General features: G+C 51.2%; 4 protein-coding genes across 4 annotated transcripts; all 4 read right to left on the bottom strand.

Annotated features, from left to right (window-relative positions):
- Position 1: 1 nt before the first annotated feature.
- Positions 2-1,586, bottom strand: BO66DRAFT_458704 (uncharacterized protein; the record flags this gene model as incomplete). The annotated part of the gene is made up of 4 exons (XM_025652224.1): positions 2-757; positions 812-1,184; positions 1,260-1,460; positions 1,494-1,586. Coding segments are annotated over 4 exons (1,359 nt in total), but the record flags the coding sequence as incomplete, so codon positions are not given.
- A 1,529-nt stretch (positions 1,587-3,115) lies between these two features.
- Positions 3,116-5,645, bottom strand: BO66DRAFT_164886 (putative phosphoinositide-specific phospholipase C). The gene is made up of 4 exons (XM_025642257.1): positions 5,060-5,645; positions 4,006-4,876; positions 3,345-3,945; positions 3,116-3,289 (listed from the first exon to the last, which is right to left on the bottom strand). Exons 1-4 carry the CDS (start codon positions 5,453-5,455, stop codon positions 3,124-3,126), a joined length of 2,034 nt encoding a protein of 677 aa, XP_025500780.1. The 5' UTR covers positions 5,456-5,645; the 3' UTR covers positions 3,116-3,123.
- Positions 5,646-6,318: 673 nt separating this feature from the next.
- On the bottom strand, positions 6,319-6,721 carry BO66DRAFT_413968 (uncharacterized protein; the record flags this gene model as incomplete). The annotated part of the gene is made up of 2 exons (XM_025649449.1): positions 6,319-6,538; positions 6,615-6,721. 2 exons carry the CDS (start codon positions 6,719-6,721, stop codon positions 6,319-6,321), a joined length of 327 nt encoding a protein of 108 aa, XP_025500779.1.
- A 457-nt stretch (positions 6,722-7,178) lies between these two features.
- Positions 7,179-16,257, bottom strand: gtb3 (glycosyltransferase family 4 protein). The gene is made up of 3 exons (XM_025642256.1): positions 16,031-16,257; positions 15,893-15,982; positions 7,179-15,830 (listed from the first exon to the last, which is right to left on the bottom strand). Exons 1-3 carry the CDS (start codon positions 16,094-16,096, stop codon positions 7,350-7,352), a joined length of 8,637 nt encoding a protein of 2,878 aa, XP_025500778.1. The 5' UTR covers positions 16,097-16,257; the 3' UTR covers positions 7,179-7,349.
- Between the last annotated feature and the right edge of the window lie 956 nt (positions 16,258-17,213).

Genomic DNA, 17,213 nt, shown 5'->3' with positions numbered 1-17,213 from the left:
TTTGCATGATGGAGCACCATGTCTATGATATCTTGCCAGGTACATCACACTACAGGCGAAGCACGTCAGACGCCATCCAGAAACGACCAGTCCTGCTGTAGATCGCTCAGATACTGGCCTATATGCCACCCAGTGATTGAGTAGATTCGCTCAAAGCCCTGCAGGATTGCTTTCTGCTGGGATTCGTGTGTCATAGTCCGCGCAGAAACGAGGAAGGAGGCGACCAGACAAGGATCCCAGCAGTCACGGCAGTCATTGTTTAGTGCAATGCCGCAAATTCGCTGAGAATGCCAGAGAGGAGAGAGATATCGAGCCTGTGGGTTGAGAAGCGCGGTGCGTGGCTTGCATTGCAGAAGCAAGAGCGCAGCGGTGTGATAGAGCTGGTTGCAGTATGCACCCACTCCATTAGCAAAGACTACCAGAGGAAACCCGCTTCCTGTATTTGAGACATTGTCATGGCCCTCCAGCTCAATCAATGGGCGAAACTCTTGCGGCCGTGAAGCATACCACCGGTCGAGTTCATCGAACGCTTGGAGCCAACTGTCCAAGATCTGATGGCAACCAGGAAAGTTGCGTGGGCTGTGCTGTTCATGGCATACCATCAATGCCTTTCCACAGAGCCAAAGAAGGACACGTGCATAAAGCGAGACTCTTTCATGAGTATCATGGGTACGCGACAGCAGTTCCAGGTTTGGCACGGGGCCGGAGGGAATTGGGATTTGAAGGGCCGTGTCATTCGCGAGCGCTACACTCAAGTCTATCTAGTATTAGCAAAATTACCAATCGAGGCAACTTAGCAAAACGGACAAACCTAGTCTGAGAAACATCCAATAAATAGATGATTCGATATTCAAGAGCAAAGAATGTTCAAGCAGAGGCTCTAGCAAGCAGAGGTTGTCATTCTGCAAAGTGCTCCAACCGTGAGAAAGGTCGGACACTAAGAAATGCAACCTCTCTAGAATTGATAAAAGTGCCGTCTCCGTGAGTTCAGAAGCAAGCCCAGACCCAAGGTGTATATGTCTGAGTAAAGGTCTTCCACGATTGAGTGCATTAGGCTGTTGGTGACTCTGGTGAAGGATAGATGCTTCCGATAGCGTCAGCAACGTCGACAAGATCTGCTCAGAGCGTGTCGCCATTTGAGTGACTATGATCCCAAAAGGATGTTTCAGGTCGCAGATATCTAGCTGTGACATCTCATGAGTTAGCCACGGAATTGCCTCTGCCTTCACCGACCGATAGCAGCAAATAGGTATATTTACCCAGGGAGCGACAAAATACCGATAATGACGCAAAAGTTCCAACTTCCGCCGCTCATCATCCATGATTGAAGGCGATGAACCTAGCTCAATCATCTGCGACATTCCAACAGCGACAGAGTCCTCGCGCCGTCGTGCCAGAGTGCCAGTGTCTGCTTGGTTGGCTGAAGTGGCCGTCATGATGGGTGAAGAGCCCGCGATCGGCTCCGGTGTCTCGAGGTAGGAGATATCATGAACCAGCGCAAGCTGATCAGTGGCGTTTATACTCGAGCCCAGCGCAAGAAGCCCCTGAACAGCCGACGTATCCCTGTCACTAAAGAAGCCGTGGCCGCTCCCGAGCAATACCTCGTCTTCAATCAAGGGCCCATCTTCATGATGTTGACGGTCATCACCGGCGCGATCTGCTGGACCCTCTACCCGTAGAGGACTTGCATCTTCTCCACCCAAGCCGAACTGGACGCCCCCTCCCTCTTGCTTTTCCTTAGCTCGCTCATGACGAGAACCCGCCGACCGGGTATCAAAGGAAGAAGAAGAATCCAACTCCAACTCCTCTTCCTCCTCACCAACAGTATTGCCATCTACCCCATTCAAGGCCAGAGGATCCTCTTCAATGAACTAGAAACATGAGTATCAGTGAACACACACGAGACTTTATTGGAGATTCCCGACAGAAACACAAACCACATCCCAATTAACAAGAACCGGGATGAAAGAAAGCCCATCAACCATAAAATGCCCAAGAAACCAAAATCAAAACGCACCCGCAGAGTCTGAAACCGTCTCTTCGTCGACCTCGGAGTCCGGAGTTCCTTCGCAGGCACCGTGTACGTATTCTTCGAGAGAAAAGTGACTTGCATCCCATAGCTGCAAACGAAATTCTTGTCCACGCAGTTCTGGCAGCGGGGTTTGCCTTCATCGCCTGTTTGTGTTTCCCGGAGAGAGACAAAATGTTAGCAGGGAGTCACTGCAAACGTCAAGAAGTTCAGAAATGATTGCATTAAGTTGTTTCTCATTAGGCTTTCAAAAGGATGGTGGTAGTGGGTAGGTGCCTAGAAAGAAAAGATAGGAAGAAGTGGGACACAAACTCACACTTGCGCCGTCGCGTGCGACATCGCAAACACCCGGTCCTGCATCTGGTAAATTTAGGCGGCGTGGGTGTCGCTTTGGTTGCTGCTGCTGCTGCTGCATCTGCCATGGAGACGGTTGGTTGGTTGTCAGGAGGGTACACCCTTTTGAGGTGCTGAGAATCTGTATAAATCGCTGGGCAGGAGCTGTTTAGATTTCCACCGATTCGGGTGCAGAATAGGAACAGGGAAGGGACCGTTGGATAGGGAGGAGAGGTAATGAATCCAGTAGTCCTAAGCGCGGGGTAGAAAACAAACCCCCGATTGTCGGCCGCGGGCGGCGCTTCGAGTTTCCACTTCGAGATTTACCCCAGCTTTTCCAAGTTCGCAAGCCGATTGATCGGCTGGGACCACGTCATAATTGAGATGCGGTTGCAACGACACATTACACTTACTTAGAGCTTTTACGATAATCACGTCTACCTATATTCTGACTGCATTCGAGAATTGAATAGCTTGTATGGTAATTTTTGACAGCGTAAAAGAAGGAACACAATCGTCGCAGTGCACGGTCTCAAGCTACGCAGGAGAAAAGACTCCAAAGGGACAACCGGATCATGATCTATTTAACTCCCCTCCAAGCCAACCCTATCTCATGGAAAGCAGAAGTTTATGGATTACCAGTGTCTTCCAACTTATATCATGCAGCGCTTCGCGTGTGACCTGCTGTCAGCGCGTGAGCATGGGTATAATCTCAATTCACATTCCTAACTTCGACCCGAGATGACTGTAAACTGATAGGATCAAGTCATGGTTTTCGTGATCCGGACCAGCAGAGCACCACCAGTATCCACTCCCGCGCGGTCATATATATGAACAAAACGGTAGCCATGCTGAAGTCTGCTGAGTCGTATGCACGCCCACCCAGCAAGCGAATCACGGAAGAACTCGTCATCCTTGATTTTGAACCTATCCCATCATCAGCATCCAACGTCTGAAAGAACGGTTGTCAGAGAGCACATACCTGACAAAACTAAGATCCTCAACGACGTTGGGTATGGGAGGGAACTCGATCTTTTGGCCCTCGAAATCCGGATTCGACCCCGTTGCACTTTTGGTGGTTCGCTTGTAGCCGGCTTTTTCGGAGTCTGATTCATCATCGCTTGCGGAGTCGCCAGAGTCATCATCTGGAGTATCAAGATGAAGGATACAAGACACATAGGGATGGAACTTCTTTTCGCTCGTCTGGCCTGGCGGCAGTGGCAGGTTCTGGCCGGCGATGAATTCAATGGACAGGTTGAGTTGTCGTCGTTGGACGATGATCGAGTCCGCGTCAGAGCTTCGATACCCGGGAGGCTTAAGCGCCCAGCCGTGCTCGCCTGCGAACATCCCGTGATTGAGCATCATTCCCTTGTCGAGATTCTGCCAATTCAATGCTACCATCTGGGCGCCGCGCCGCCAGAAGAAACCGGGGTCCATATTGGAGGACCCTAGACGTAGCCCTTTGGGGTATACGCGCATGAAGAAGTGGCGGTTGTGCTCAAATAGCGCATTAGGGTCCTTGATATGTGCCTCTCGTACCGCATTCTCCGAGAGAGAAAATACGTGACTTGGCACTTTGGCCTCTGTGGTGTTTCAAAGTGAGCAACAATTCATGGAAAGCAAGTGGATCAATCTTAACATACCTGGCTGCTTAAAGTCCTTGAAGTGGAAACCTTTGGTGAAAACGGCCAGCTTGCTCAGAGCATGCACGATCTTCGACGGTTTGTGGGGAGCCGAAGCAGGGGCTTCAGGCGTCTCAGAAGATGTGCTCGCGGGGCTTAGTGGTGTGCCTTGCTGTTTGAGCGTCTGAACATGCTTCAGATATACTTGCTTCTCCTCTTCCTCCGGGTCCTCGTTCTTGTCCACGCTGTCTGGGGCAACGTATTTCACCTTGATGAGAATTTTCCGCTTCAGCTCCTCCAGGGGCGGCGGCGTCTTGGTCGCTTCAATCTCAGGCGTCACTTCGATCAACATCCCCTTCCACGCCTCTTCCATAATCTCCACCATGGTGTGCTGCTGTTCATGACAGGCATGCACCTCAAGACTTACAATCACCGGCAGGTCGCTGGTCACAAACGCGCTATCGCGGATGGCGTAGCATACATCTCGAAAACTGGCCTCCTTGGTGAGGGTGTGGCCGTGGAGGACGCGCGGCTCTGGACGTGCCGGAACCTGAGCTGTTTCTGCGGGCGGCTTTTCCGTCGTTGGAGGCTTGCTTCCAGACGACGACGATCGATGATGGCCCAAGAAGCCCTCTAACTTGCCGACTTCTTCGGAAATCGCGTGAAGACGCGGGTGGCTCTCGGTCGCTTTTCTGAGTCTCTCCATCTTCGACTTGCGACGGCGAGGCAACTGGGGCCTAGCGGCGCTTTCATCAGAGCTCGAGTCATCGCTACTACTGCTGCTGCTACTGCTGCTACTGCTGCTACTGGTGTCTTCGTCCTGCGAGCTTTCGGAGCTGCCCTTTCCGTCCCAGATGTCAATCTCGACGCATCTTCCTCCGCGAAGCAATACCTAAGACACATCAGCTGTCTGCTTTTATTACGCGTGAAGGCAGAGTCTCTTGGTATCGATGATGGCTTGACGTAAGATGGAACGTCGTGCGAATACATTTATACAGTATTGACGCGAGTTCCCCTCTTACAGTTGGCTTTTGAACACAACGAAAAGAATGACGGGTCCAAAGGGGCAACGTACATTGGTATAGGCACTCGCATCCGAGTCGCTATAAAGCTGATTGCCTGTCAAGTACGTATTATGACTGGAGGAGATATAGTAGTCTGTGATTGGAGCTGAGAGATCAGGCCGATCGACCGGCTTCAAGGCAGAGGCCGCGGGACTCGCCATGTAAGCATAGAATGCTGGCAAGGATGCCAGGGGATCTGCGCCTTCCTTGCCGCTTGCATCTTGCGTGCGAGTCTCCTGTTGAATCTCCGTGACAAAGTTTGGCTGGGACAATGAAGTCAACGAGCTGTAGATTTTGTCCAGGTATGTGAGGACCGGAGGTGAGAAGGTGGGTTTGGTCTCCGGTTTGGTCACGGGCTGCGATGAGTCCAAAGTGACATTGCTGGTCTGTTCTGTGATTCCGACCATCCCTGTCTTTCCGTTGTGTTGTCCCAGCCTAGATTGTAGCCTGGTCCACACCGACTGGTTGTGATGCTTGCGGGCCGTGGTTGAAGGTGGGGGGGGTTCAAGAGCACTCGGATCGGAATGAGCCAAAAATAGCCGGCCGTGTGTTGAACGCGGGGGGAGGCTCAGGACAGCGGAATCAATGGAATGGAAGATACAGCTGAGGAGAAACCAAGTAGCAGGAAATGCTGGGAGTAAGGCTGGTGGAAGAAAGTTCCGGCTTGTTGTTTTTTTTTTGAGGTGTTGTCCGTGAGAGTTTTTGGTTCTCCACGTGAAGTGGAGACGGACTGTTTCAACCTTCAAAACTAACCTTTGTTGACTGGCCTTATAAGGATAAGGCTACTACTAGCTCTTCCTTTGCATTTTTTCACCCCAACTTTTTTGAGGATGAGGTAGACTATGAATGATGTTGCTAATGACGTCTCCTTTGACTTCCGAGCCGAAGCAGCAAAGAAAGCAGACAATCAGGCATCTGGAGTGCTGCAAGGCTGCCTGTCCAAAGGCAATACCTTTTGAGTGAGGTGGGTGCGGGGCATTCCAGCACTGACGCTTTCTTTCAGCCTTGTCTTGCAGGCAAAAAGACTGCCCAGATCGATATGATCTGTCTGCTGCATGATCCAGCCAGTGGCAGAATATCTCTCCTTCTCTTTTCTGCCGAATTCTACGCATTCCTCAAACAGTTCAGGGTAGGAGTCCACGATGCCAGCAGTGGTGCAAAGTAAAGTAGCGGTGAAGAATCAATCACGGGGTGACTCCCGACGGGTCGGTGGCAGGTCGCATTGGAGTTCGCAAAAGACCATACAGTAGATGGATCATGGCTTCCACATTCATTCTCCAATAACATACTCACATCCCTCTGATCCAATCCACACCTCATGTACTTTTCCCGCCGGCACATCCAATCTCGCGCCCACGCCGCACGTCTCCTTCTTGACCTCTCCTCCATGGATCGCAGCATTATCCTCCGGGTACGTGATGGTCAGACTCCCTTGGCGGATCAGATGGGTCGTCAACCCAGAGTGCGAATGAGGCGGGTAGTGCGCATTGCTGGATGACGGTTTTCGTCAGCGGATCGCATATTCAGCATTTCGATCTTATGTCGTCGCTGGTAGGGTAGACATACCTCCCATCCGACCAGGTGAAGACATGGCTAAATCCCCAATCCCGGACCATGCGCTCGCATTCTTTGCGGCTGCCGATGGGGTAGGTCTCAAGCTCGGGTGCAGTCATTGTGCGCTGAAACCTCTTCTTCTCCTTTGTACTCCGTCCAAGAGGGTCGTGTTTGGAGGTTTGTTTGATCTCTCCTTCGAGTTGCAATGAGAGCGGGGAAGGCGATCGATGGCAATGACGTCGTTGCGGTCTCGCATCACGTGGTTCTTTTTTGTCTTGACAACAGAGCAGATCGAGACAAGAATGATCCTTTTAGTCCACTGATGTACATTTATGCTACTAATTATGATGCTTTCAATGTCGACGGTTTCCAATTGAATGATTCTCAACGCTCTTGGTGTGTGTAGTCTATCAAGGAAAGTAGAGTTCCGCCAATCATTGCCCCAATGCTGTGCGTGACTTTTATACAACCAGGAGAAAGAGTGTGCAAACAAGCATGTGTGGTTGAATCGCAACGTCTTCTTGGAGATAGAAAAAGAGCTGTATGGGGGAGTGATATCGAAGCTATGCGAGGGAAACACAAAAACAAAACATTGACAAATGATTATATGTACAACAAATAGGGATATTTATTTTGACAAAAAGAGCAACAAGTATTGACAAGATCGGATACAATGAATCGAGCCAGGAACAAACAGGGTATAAGATCGAGCTGCAGCGGCATCAAAAGAGAGAGACAACCTGTCATTCAGACATTGTTGCCACCGTCGAGACCCCGGAAGTAGCTGGACTGGAGAAACTCGTCACGCATGACCAAACTCACGTCCGAGTTACGGTACTGCCGTAGGTCCTCGCGTTGAAGTCCACGCAATTGCTCTCGACCAGCCGTAGAGAGTGAGTGCGTGCGGGAGTGATGCCCGTTGCGATTGAGTACGGGGGAGAGCCGGCCGGTTGGGGAAAGGTGACCGTTGGACGACTTGTTACCCGTGAGCCCAGACCAAGAGAGGGTTTGACGAGGCGCAAAGACAGGCAAAGAAGCATTGCTCGGGAGGGGGAGGAAGGAGCTAGCGTCGGTAGAAGCATTGCTCAGGCTTGACCGGATGGAAGATGGGCGTTGATTCGCATTCAGCATAGGGAAGTTGGACACGGAGCTGTAGAAGCTTGACATGCCGGACGCAGCGGAAGAGCGCCAGGAGTTCACTGCGCTGCGTGGGATGGTGATAACTTCTTCGTCAATTGGCATAGTTTGCTGCAGAGCAGTGGCAACATCAGCGGGCTCACTAAGACTAGCGTGGGGGCGGCTAGCCATGATCTTAGCGGACTTTCCGATCCAGAGCATCTGCTCATGCTCACGCAGGTACCGATCACCACTGAAGGACTTCTGCACAATCTTGCGAGTCATCATACCCAGCTTGCGGCGGTGTTCGCTCTTATCGTACATGCGACGCGTGATCTTAGCAACATCCTCCGGGGTAGGTGCAGAAGTCAAGACAGGAGGTGCCTCGGTATCGTCGGCAAATTTACTCCATTCCCCAAGAAGTCCAAGCATGGTGATCTGCGCGCGGGCGAGAGCCAAGGCATCGTTCGGTGCAACCACGGCGCTGAAGCGGGAGAAGTCATCGGGGTCACTCAACACACGCAGGGAAGCTCCGACATCAGTACAGACAACGGGTGCACCGGTAAGAGCAGCCTCGCCCAGCGCCAGCGGTAACCCTTCAGACAAAGACGAGTTCAGGAAGAGCCAAGTATTCTCCAGCACCTTCATCGGGTCAGCAGTACCACGCAAAGTGACTCGACCACGAAGTCCCTTCGAAGCAATGATCTCTTGGCATTCCGTGGAATATGTTGGGGCCTTGTCGATAGCACCGTAAATGTCCAAATGGTAGTCATCGAACTTCCATTGATTGATGATGATATCCGCGGCAAGGAGCGCTGTCTTGATATCCTTGGCGTACCAAACGTGGGACAGCATAGTGACTGTAGGGCGCTGCGATTTGATCTCCTTAACTGGAGCAAACTTCTGCATGTCGGTGATACCGTTGACCACGGGATCGACCTTGCGACGGAAGACATTGCGATGCTCAATGGTTCCTTGACAGGTGCCGATTTCGACTTCCCAGCCTGGGTTGAAGAAGTCGGCACATGGCAGGATGATATCAGCGTGGTGCAGCGTGAGAACCGATGTGACTCGCATCAAGCCCAGAAGAGCATTGCGAACAAAAGGCGAAAGCTTGCAGAGGGCAGAAGAAAGACAGAGATTCGTCTCACGCCAGCTGATGGCATGGTCCCAGATTTGCAATGTACAGTTTCTCTTGATCTTGCAGACAACTCCATATGACGCACTGACGCTGTGATGTGATGCCTGGAAAACGTTGGGAATCTTTTCAGGGATCGGAATGGAGAAGATGAAGAGATAGCGATACCAGAGCTCAAGGGCTATGTCGAGAGATGCCAAGGTGGGAAGCTCAGTGTCGTACCATTCTGACGAAGGGGTTGCATTGGGCATCTCCTGAGTCAGCCAGAGGTCGCGCCAGCTCTCCTTCACAATTTCACTGTCCCAGATCTGAGTCCAATGACGCGAGTCTTGGAAATAGGTATTAAGGTTCACCAAGGCTCTAGTTGCCTGCTGGATATCAGCCTTGGAAAGGTGGATAGCACGGGCTCCCTTCACCAAGGCCGTCAAGATAGGGATGAAGTTCATTTTGATGTCCATCTCGCTGGCGGAAGTGACGTTCTCGACCTCGGAGTCAAGTTTGTTCTTGAAGAGACCATGCGTGGGCGTGAGGAAGTCGAGACCCCAAAGAGGAACCACTTTCAGTGACAAGATGTTCTGCTCTGTCTGATGCTTGGGAACACCAAAGTCGTTTGCAGATTCGCAGATCATATGCCACTTGATCGTTCGCAGGGAATTGATCATATCACGGCGGCAAGCAGAAACACCGCCTCCTTCGTTTGGCCAGGTACCATTGTCCGCAGCCATGACGTGCAGTGATTTCTCGGTATCAGAGCCAAAGTCCTTAGATCTTGTGTTGACAACAGCATCACCGCCTGGTCCGAAGTTGAACAGATCACTAATCTTAACAGCCAAGGGAGTCCAACTGGAGATGTTGTCGTCCAGGTCTGCACTGGCCGTGATTGTATCGGCGCGTAAGTCCAGATATTTCTTGGCTGAGGCAAGATCACCGCGATCTCTGCTGCGCCAGTAAGGAGCAAGCGTCTTGTCTCTTCTCAGTAGGCGTTCGTCCATCCATCGGACAATGATGCCGTCGAAGTCCACGCGGTCCTTCCAAGCCTTCCAGATCAACGAACGTGCACGAGAAGTGGACACGGGAAAGCGCTTCGTTGTCAAACCGAAGAACCTGGTAAGAATACTTGAACTCAGACTGTCACAATACAAAAGAGGATTGTCATGCACAAAGCTGGTGTATCGGGGTTTGGCCAGTACAGCGAGGTAGTCATGCTCGATCATGGGTGGGGTCTGAATTTTCTGTCCGTTGAGTGTGGTGAAGATCGTAGGATGAAACTTGTGATCGTAAAGCCAGCGAGACTCGTAGACGTCCGCACCTTGAACAAACGAGGCCTCCGTCACCTTGGAATGAGGTATCCAGCGATCAATCTTCTGGGGATGGCGCAGAGGAGGCGCACACCAAGAGACGGTACAGGTGATATGCGAGAGAGCGAACTCGGCCCGAAGCAACTCATCTCCAAACCGAGGATTCTTGCGATAATGATACTTGAACCGAATCAGATTGCCGTCCTTCATGTAGGATCCTGCTTCAATGAGGCCCTTCTTGTTGTATTGCACGCTCTGAAGATGATTTTCTCCGCGCACACAGCGGCGTCCCATTGGAACCTTGGTAGAAGACAGCTTGGACAAGGAGAATCCCTTCTTGGACGGGGCACGGTAGTCATAATGATACTCATTGATCACCTTCCCACCTTTGAATTCTTGTCTGACCATGAGCAGCATATCCTTGGAATAGACGCAGACGTAGCTGAGACTCTTCGTGCCTTCCGGCTCGGACTTGTGCTGTCCCGCGTAGTAGTAGATCTTGAACCCTCCATCAGCTTCATCGTGCTTGAAAGCAGAGAATGTTCCATCCAAGCTCTGAATAACAAAGCGGCTCTTCTTGATGCTGATAGTCATTCCTTTCGTCTCATCCCAGAGCTGTTTCACATTGCTGCGGCCGTGAAACAGAAAGAATGAGAGGCCTAGATTCTGCACGATCCTCGAATACGACCAAATGGAGCTCAAGGCCAGGGTGGCTGGTACACGAATGATAGCATGACGCTGACTCATGACATGGTCGAATTCTCGCTGGAATTCAGGATCAGCGATGAGAGCAACAACGATAAACTTTATCGTTGATGCCAATGAATAATAGAGTGAGTGCCAGGGTTTTGCAAAAAGATAAATGATTGCAGGGAGCCTCTTGGAGACATAAGGGATGTAGTCTGGAGTCTCTGGATCTTGGAACACAACAGCTTCGCCTGTGCCATAGTGTGCATAATCGAGAATGCTGACAGCGGTAGCAGCACCAAGATTGCAGCGCGCCACATGCACATCAAGATCCTCCGTATCGAACTGGCAAAGACGCCCTTCAAGCCATTTCCGATCCTCGCTTGACAGCTGACTAGGCTGGCCAAGGCAACGGTTCAAGAGAGAGTTTCTGATGTCCTTGGGAAGCTTTTCCCAATGAGCATCACACTCAAAGCCAAGGCACAGGTGTTTGAGTAGTTCCTTCTTAGCCCAGCGAATAACGACCGCGGTGTTAGATTCCGCTCGCAGCTGGCGAGCCATAGTTTCAGTCACACCGGCGGTGACGAGAGACTCGGACAGAATGGCATACTCGTGAGGGATGTGCAGCATTGATTCGGCGACGGCGTGAAGCAATGTTTCAGCAATGACTTGGCAATTGGCACTGACATCAATGCGCTGATCGAGTCCACGTCCAACACCAATGGCAATGCTGAGGTGTGTCGTTGTGCTGCAGCTGAGCGCGTGAATGCCAGGGCCCAGTGACCCAGACGGCACAAGCTCCACGGTGATTTCTCCTTTTCCCCACGCCCCAAGGGCAAGACTGATCAATTCCTCTGCTCTTGGGAAAGCATCCTCAATTCTAGGTTCCTTTCTGCGAGAAAGCAAGATTTCCTTGACTTCGACACCGGGATGAATTTGTGGCTCCAGTTTCAAGCGCGCGTCCGAAGGTATTTGTGCGATTTTCTCGTGGAATGTTTGCAGTTCTTGCTGGGACCACTCGGGGTCGGCCCATGGAGCCGTGTAGGCATGGAAAGTCTTTCCCAATTCGACAGGTGAGTCAACCTTCTTGGGCATTCCCATCTTTGCAGAGAAAAGGGAGAGGAAAGCGACTGTCCAAGTGGCCGAGCCTAATCCGATTACTTGAGAGTAGGGGAAATGCGGGAGACAGACTTTGAGGGCGATTCCCAAAGGTAAGCCGACAGCGCATCCAAGAAGAAGGGTCTTGAAAGCATGAGGACCAGTGAATATTTTGGTATACTGATACCAAAGCAACCCAGTGTAAGCCAAAATGTACGCGCAGAACGTTATCATGGCTTCGACAGAGGACTGGAAAGTCCACAGAAGAGCTGTAGCAAGCGCAAGACTCCATACATGCCACATAAGGAATCTGAACAGAACTCTCCAGTAGACCTTCCTCTTGAATCGTACGTCCCGCTTCTGCGTCGCACGGATGTCCTTTGACATAGGGACAGCTACGGACGAGTGCTGGCCAACGAGGTCGTGTAATTCTTGGGCTTTGGTGTCAATGAGAACAGCACCAATCAAGTAATAAGCCAGGCCGAATCCCACGGCCATTCTCTGCGACTCATTGTCAGCAGCGGACAGCAAGCCATTGCCATGTCCGCCAGACAGAAGTTGCACCCACTTGTCCAGGAGGGCCACGACAAAGTACAGAACACCACAGCCAATCTCTCTGCTCGATTGTCGCCATTGAATGAAAGCGTTGTGCAATCGAATACCCTTCTGGGAGTTCCTGAGCACATCCAGGCCGACTTTGGTTTGGATATTCCAAGACGAGCTGAACGGAATCGGCCTGGGTACATCCGCGTATCTGCAGTACCAGTCCAAGAGAAAATTGGTAGCATCCCAGTCTCTAGCCAATTCAAGAACCAGGGTATCCGTTGTGGGCTTCTTATAGAAGTGGCGGTTCTTCTCCGCCATCACGTCCCTCAGAAGCGCTTCTCTGGACAGCTTTAACACGGCCGGGTCGCTGAGGTTTCCAAAGACTTTCTCGTCATTGTTACCATAAGTAGCAACATACCACTTGCGGATCTCTGTGTCATCGGTTCTTCTCAAGCTCTGGTACCAGGTGACCCACTTAGAGGCGATAGACCGAAGGCCAAAGAGTAGGACTATGATAAAGACATAGATGACAGCGAGGTAGATGGCTGAATCATGGCCGGTGAAAGTTGTCACGATGGGCGAGATGAACAGAATTGGAACACACGCGAAGATGATTTTGCGGCCTGATAGGAAAGTGGAGCCGGGATAGCTGAAACTGGCGAGGGAGGCAAAGCTTGAGAAATAGATCGTCAATGCGATCAGATACAGGTAGAAGATGATTCCGGCCCGTGCGCTCTCCGTGGCAGAAATGGCGATGAACCCAATGAGACCACCGGCGACCGTGAAAGCAATTCCGGCAATCAATCGGATGAGGACAAACATGTTGGCAGCGGCGAATGCCATTGAGATCAGATAATAGGGACCTCCACAAGCGATCCACGTGCCGATAGCACCGGACAATAAGAGCGAAATCATTAGAGCGATGGTAGCACTCTGCTGCTCATCATAAGTCATGTAGGCTGAAAGATACAGCCCGCGCCCGATAATGGTGAGCAAGAGGATATCGATCAGCGCAGGGAAAGCGAAGACACTGAGAAATGTGAATCGCTGATAGCCACGCATAGGCTTGACCTTATCGGCTGGATTCACATCGATCTGTGCGCCAGCGTACGATGTAGCCATATCAGGAGCACCATTGATCCAATTTGGCAGCTTTTCGTTCGTATAGCTCTTGCGGAATCGGTTTGACAGCAGCTTTCCAAAAGCACTGGGAACCATGTCGAAGTAGGCTTCACAACGCGATCCAAGAGCGAAAGACTCAGCGAAAGCAGCGGCTTGGTCGGATTGATTGTTGAAGAGTGGGTTCCGGTCGGTCACTTCGGTGTAAATTTCATCCAAGGCGCCCTTTCTTGCCGCACAGAACAATGCGAGGGCCAGCATGTCCGTGTAAGCATCAACAGAAGGGGTTTGGACAAGCTGGCACAAAGCTTCGGAGATCTGAGCAAGTTCAAGCTCTTTTCGCTCGCGTAGTATATTGTTGAAGACAGATTCGGCCTCTTTGAATAAGGCGAGGCAGAGTGTCGGGGAAGGAAATTGGCAACCTTGCTCCTTGTACCAAGTGAGACGGGTATCTACCACCATTTCTGGGGTAGCGGATCCCTCGAGATAGGCAGTAGTGTTCAGCTCCTTGAGCTGGGCCAGAGAAGGCATATCTATAAGTTGTCTGCGGATATAAGCACAAATGTCTTCGGACATAGGCCTTGGGGCGTCAGTCAAAGACAGATGTTGCAACAAGAGGAGTCGCTCTTCGGGGCTCAAGGCATCGATATCCTGCACAATGCGGCGGGGTAAACCCACGTCTTCGACAAGGTCCTTTGACCATTGCGCCAAAGCGGTTTCTGCCTCAAAGCAGATATGGCGTGGGAATCCCTTTGCCGACAAGAATGTGTGCAAGACGGTACCCGTAAGACCTTGAGCATTCTTTGATGCAAATATATCGACCCCATCTGCATCCATCTGGTAGACAGCCCAGAAGCGAACATCGGTACTTTTACGTAGACCAGAATCCAATCCAAGATATACTCGTAGTTGGTCGGTGGAAGCCAAGGTTGCAAGCTGCTTAATGGCTGCTGCGAGCTGTTCAGAGGGACTCCAGTCGCACGAGGCCAAATTGTCATGGAACTGCCTAAGGAGAAGCCCCAAACTTTGCAGCTTAGAAGCAGGAACAGGATGGAGCAAGCTATGCGACTTGAGCCGTTGCTGGGATTGCAGGATTTCAGCAAATGCCAAAGGGGTTGCTTCAGAGCCTAGAGGAAAACAGCCTAGCTCCTTGAACTCGACGCCAGCCATGGAAATCGATAACGGGCTACCTTGCGATTTAACCTGAGCGACCCACTCTGGAGGCTCACGCAGAGAGCCAGTCGACTTAGCGCTGAGCTGTGACTGATATTCTGACGACGCAAGTAGTGTCTTCAAAGTCGGGAAGAACGGAATCAGAGAAGTCCAGGATTCATTGTCAGCAGGCTGGCGTTCAATTTGAAGATTAGTGCGCCAGCGATCATGGGCCTTCATAATCTCGGCGTCTTTCAGCCACCCAAAAGAAGAAAGAGGCTCCAGAATTTTGACATTCAGAGCGGCGTTCTCAAGGGCGGATGCGCGGCCAATCCATGGGATTGCGCTATAGAAATTGCACCACTGCATTGACCTCTGAATTACCGCGTTGGAGAGCGAGGCGGTGTCGTCAATGGTCTCCCAAGCTATCACCAAAAAGTCACGCATACACGCCTCGGAGACGAATGCCTTGATCGTTGGATGTAATTTCTCGAGCTGGAAGTAATCCCGCTTCTGGCCGTCTGGGAGGATGCTCGCATTCTTGATGACAAGCCCCGAAATTGCAGTCGTCTGTAAGACATCCCGGTCTTGGAGGAACTTCGGTGGAGCTGTTTCGAGATAAACGGCCAAGCCAAGGTTGTCGATCGTTTCGCACAGTCTTGCAAGCACCGTTGACGTGAACTTGTCTTCCCAGTTAGCAAGCAGAACACCACTCAAGACCGATTCGCGAAAGCTCCCAGCCAAAACATTGCCAATCTTCTCAATTGCGGTCGAAGTAGTCTCTTGATTGAGGAGCACTGTGAGGTCAAGTCTACCAACAAACTGCTTGCCTTGCACTTGTGCAAGACCAGATACCACACCGGGCTTCAAGGGATCCACGATGATGAGATCCCAACGTTCCAGCAATTGACGGTGGGTCTCAGTCAGAGGACTAGTGAAAGACCCCAGGTAGACGCCCACAGAGGATGGCTTTTGTTTGCTGTGATGCGCAGTGGTAAGACCAAGCTGTTGAGTCGCAAGCTTGTCCAGCTGTTGGACTATATGGGCCGGCACCACCTCCTTACGGGGTCGCGACTAGAAACTGTATTAGACCGGAGCTTTTCTTAATGTGATGTCAGCTTGCAGACGGACTATACCTTATACCATTTGGTGAATCGCTTGAAGCCGGAGTATGTGAGATAGAGACACCCACATACTACACTTGCCAGCAGGATGCCGATCAAGACCTATGACAGGTCAGTATAGGAAGCGCACAGTGTACAGGATTTACGTACAAACTGCCACCAGTGGCTTTTCATCCCAGCCCACCCGACGGGGGAGACGTCGAGGATTTCGGCCATCTCGATTAAAGATTAAGGCGTCCACAATAACGGCGCGAGAACGAGGGACATGTATGATGAATGGAGCAGAGCAGCGAGCGGATGCGATTACTATTAAGAATATAGGATCGTATATTCGGAGGAGGACAACGTCATGCCCTAAGTCATGGTTGTAGGTCTCTTTGTTTGTGGTGTGGGATGTACCCAGTCTCAACCAGGGAAGAAGAGAAGGAATAAGAGAACGGTAGCTTTGTAAATATAAACGAATGGCAAGAACTGATGGGTAGGAAACGAGCTCTGAAAGGGTCGAACGAACGGTGGCCAGAAAGGCTAAAAAAGCAAAATGCGAGGAGAAAATGCGAGCAGGAAAAAAAAAAGTCAGAACGGTGGCAGCGCCAGGTATAGAGGCGGAAGAAGAGGCCTGAGAAGCGTGATCGAGCAGCCGACAGCCAGCCTCTCCTGTATGCCTGACTCGATGACTGAGCAGGAGGCAGGATGTTAGGTCAGCCGCTGCAGGATGTCAGTTCCAGATATTTTTATTCCATCCAAATTAGTCTGGTTAGAGGCTGCGGGCAGTATCTGATCGGGGGCCACCTAGTCTGATGCAATCACGACCGGTGGCGCCCAATGCAGCTTCGGCCTCAAGGATGACCGAAATAGCCAAGCGTGTCAAAGTCTTTTGGATTTAGTTTGGCGCTAATTCTTTTGGTCTGTTTGAGAGTGAAAAGCGGCAGCTCCATATTAAGTAAGTGATGAGATGGTGCTGGGGCGATTGCCATGCCACGCCATGGGGATGGCAATGGGGATCAACCCGGTAGCGTGGCACACCCATTCTCTCATCATTTGTGTAAAGCGGAACAAACCGAAGGGAGGCGAGAGGCAAGTGGAACGGTACCATTGATGACAGCGATTGATCCTTTTTCCTTTTTTTTCCTGTCTTTGAACAAAAGTGGGGATATGGAGTGGGTGTGGGAGTGGGTGTGGGCAGCACAAGCACACACACACACACAGAGAGAGAGAGAGAGAGGTCGTTGTTGATGCATGGCCATGGCGATTGTTGCACCACCTGGAGGGGGTCAAGACAGTGAGTGCGGTGGAGATTGTTGAATATGCGATTGGTCCTTTGAAGAATTTTCAG

The sequence above is a fragment of the Aspergillus aculeatinus genome, assembly GCF_003184765.1.
Source record: "Aspergillus aculeatinus CBS 121060 unplaced genomic scaffold BO66scaffold_46, whole genome shotgun sequence".
Lineage (NCBI taxonomy): Eukaryota > Fungi > Ascomycota > Eurotiomycetes > Eurotiales > Aspergillaceae > Aspergillus > Aspergillus aculeatinus.
Note: the sequence above shows the minus strand (reverse complement) of the source record. Positions and strands in the feature narration are given on the sequence as shown.

Bases quoted from the DNA above. Each gene is read 5' to 3' on its own strand.
- BO66DRAFT_164886 (XM_025642257.1), bottom strand. From the start codon at position 5,455: ATGGTCGGAATCACAGAACAGACCAGCAATGTCACTTTGGACTCATCG. The intron at 4,877-5,059 runs GTACGTTGCCCC...GATGTGTCTTAG, and splicing joins ATGCGAGTGCCTATACCAAT to GTATTGCTTCGCGGAGGAAG. The intron at 3,290-3,344 runs GTATGTGCTCTC...ATGATGGGATAG, and splicing joins GAGGATCTTAGTTTTGTCAG to GTTCAAAATCAAGGATGACG.
- gtb3 (XM_025642256.1), bottom strand. From the start codon at position 16,096: ATGGCCGAAATCCTCGACGTCTCCCCCGTCGGGTGGGCTGGGATGAAA. The intron at 15,983-16,030 runs GTACGTAAATCC...GACCTGTCATAG, and splicing joins AAAGCCACTGGTGGCAGTTT to GTCTTGATCGGCATCCTGCT. The intron at 15,831-15,892 runs GTATAGTCCGTC...TACAGTTTCTAG, and splicing joins GATTCACCAAATGGTATAAG to TCGCGACCCCGTAAGGAGGT.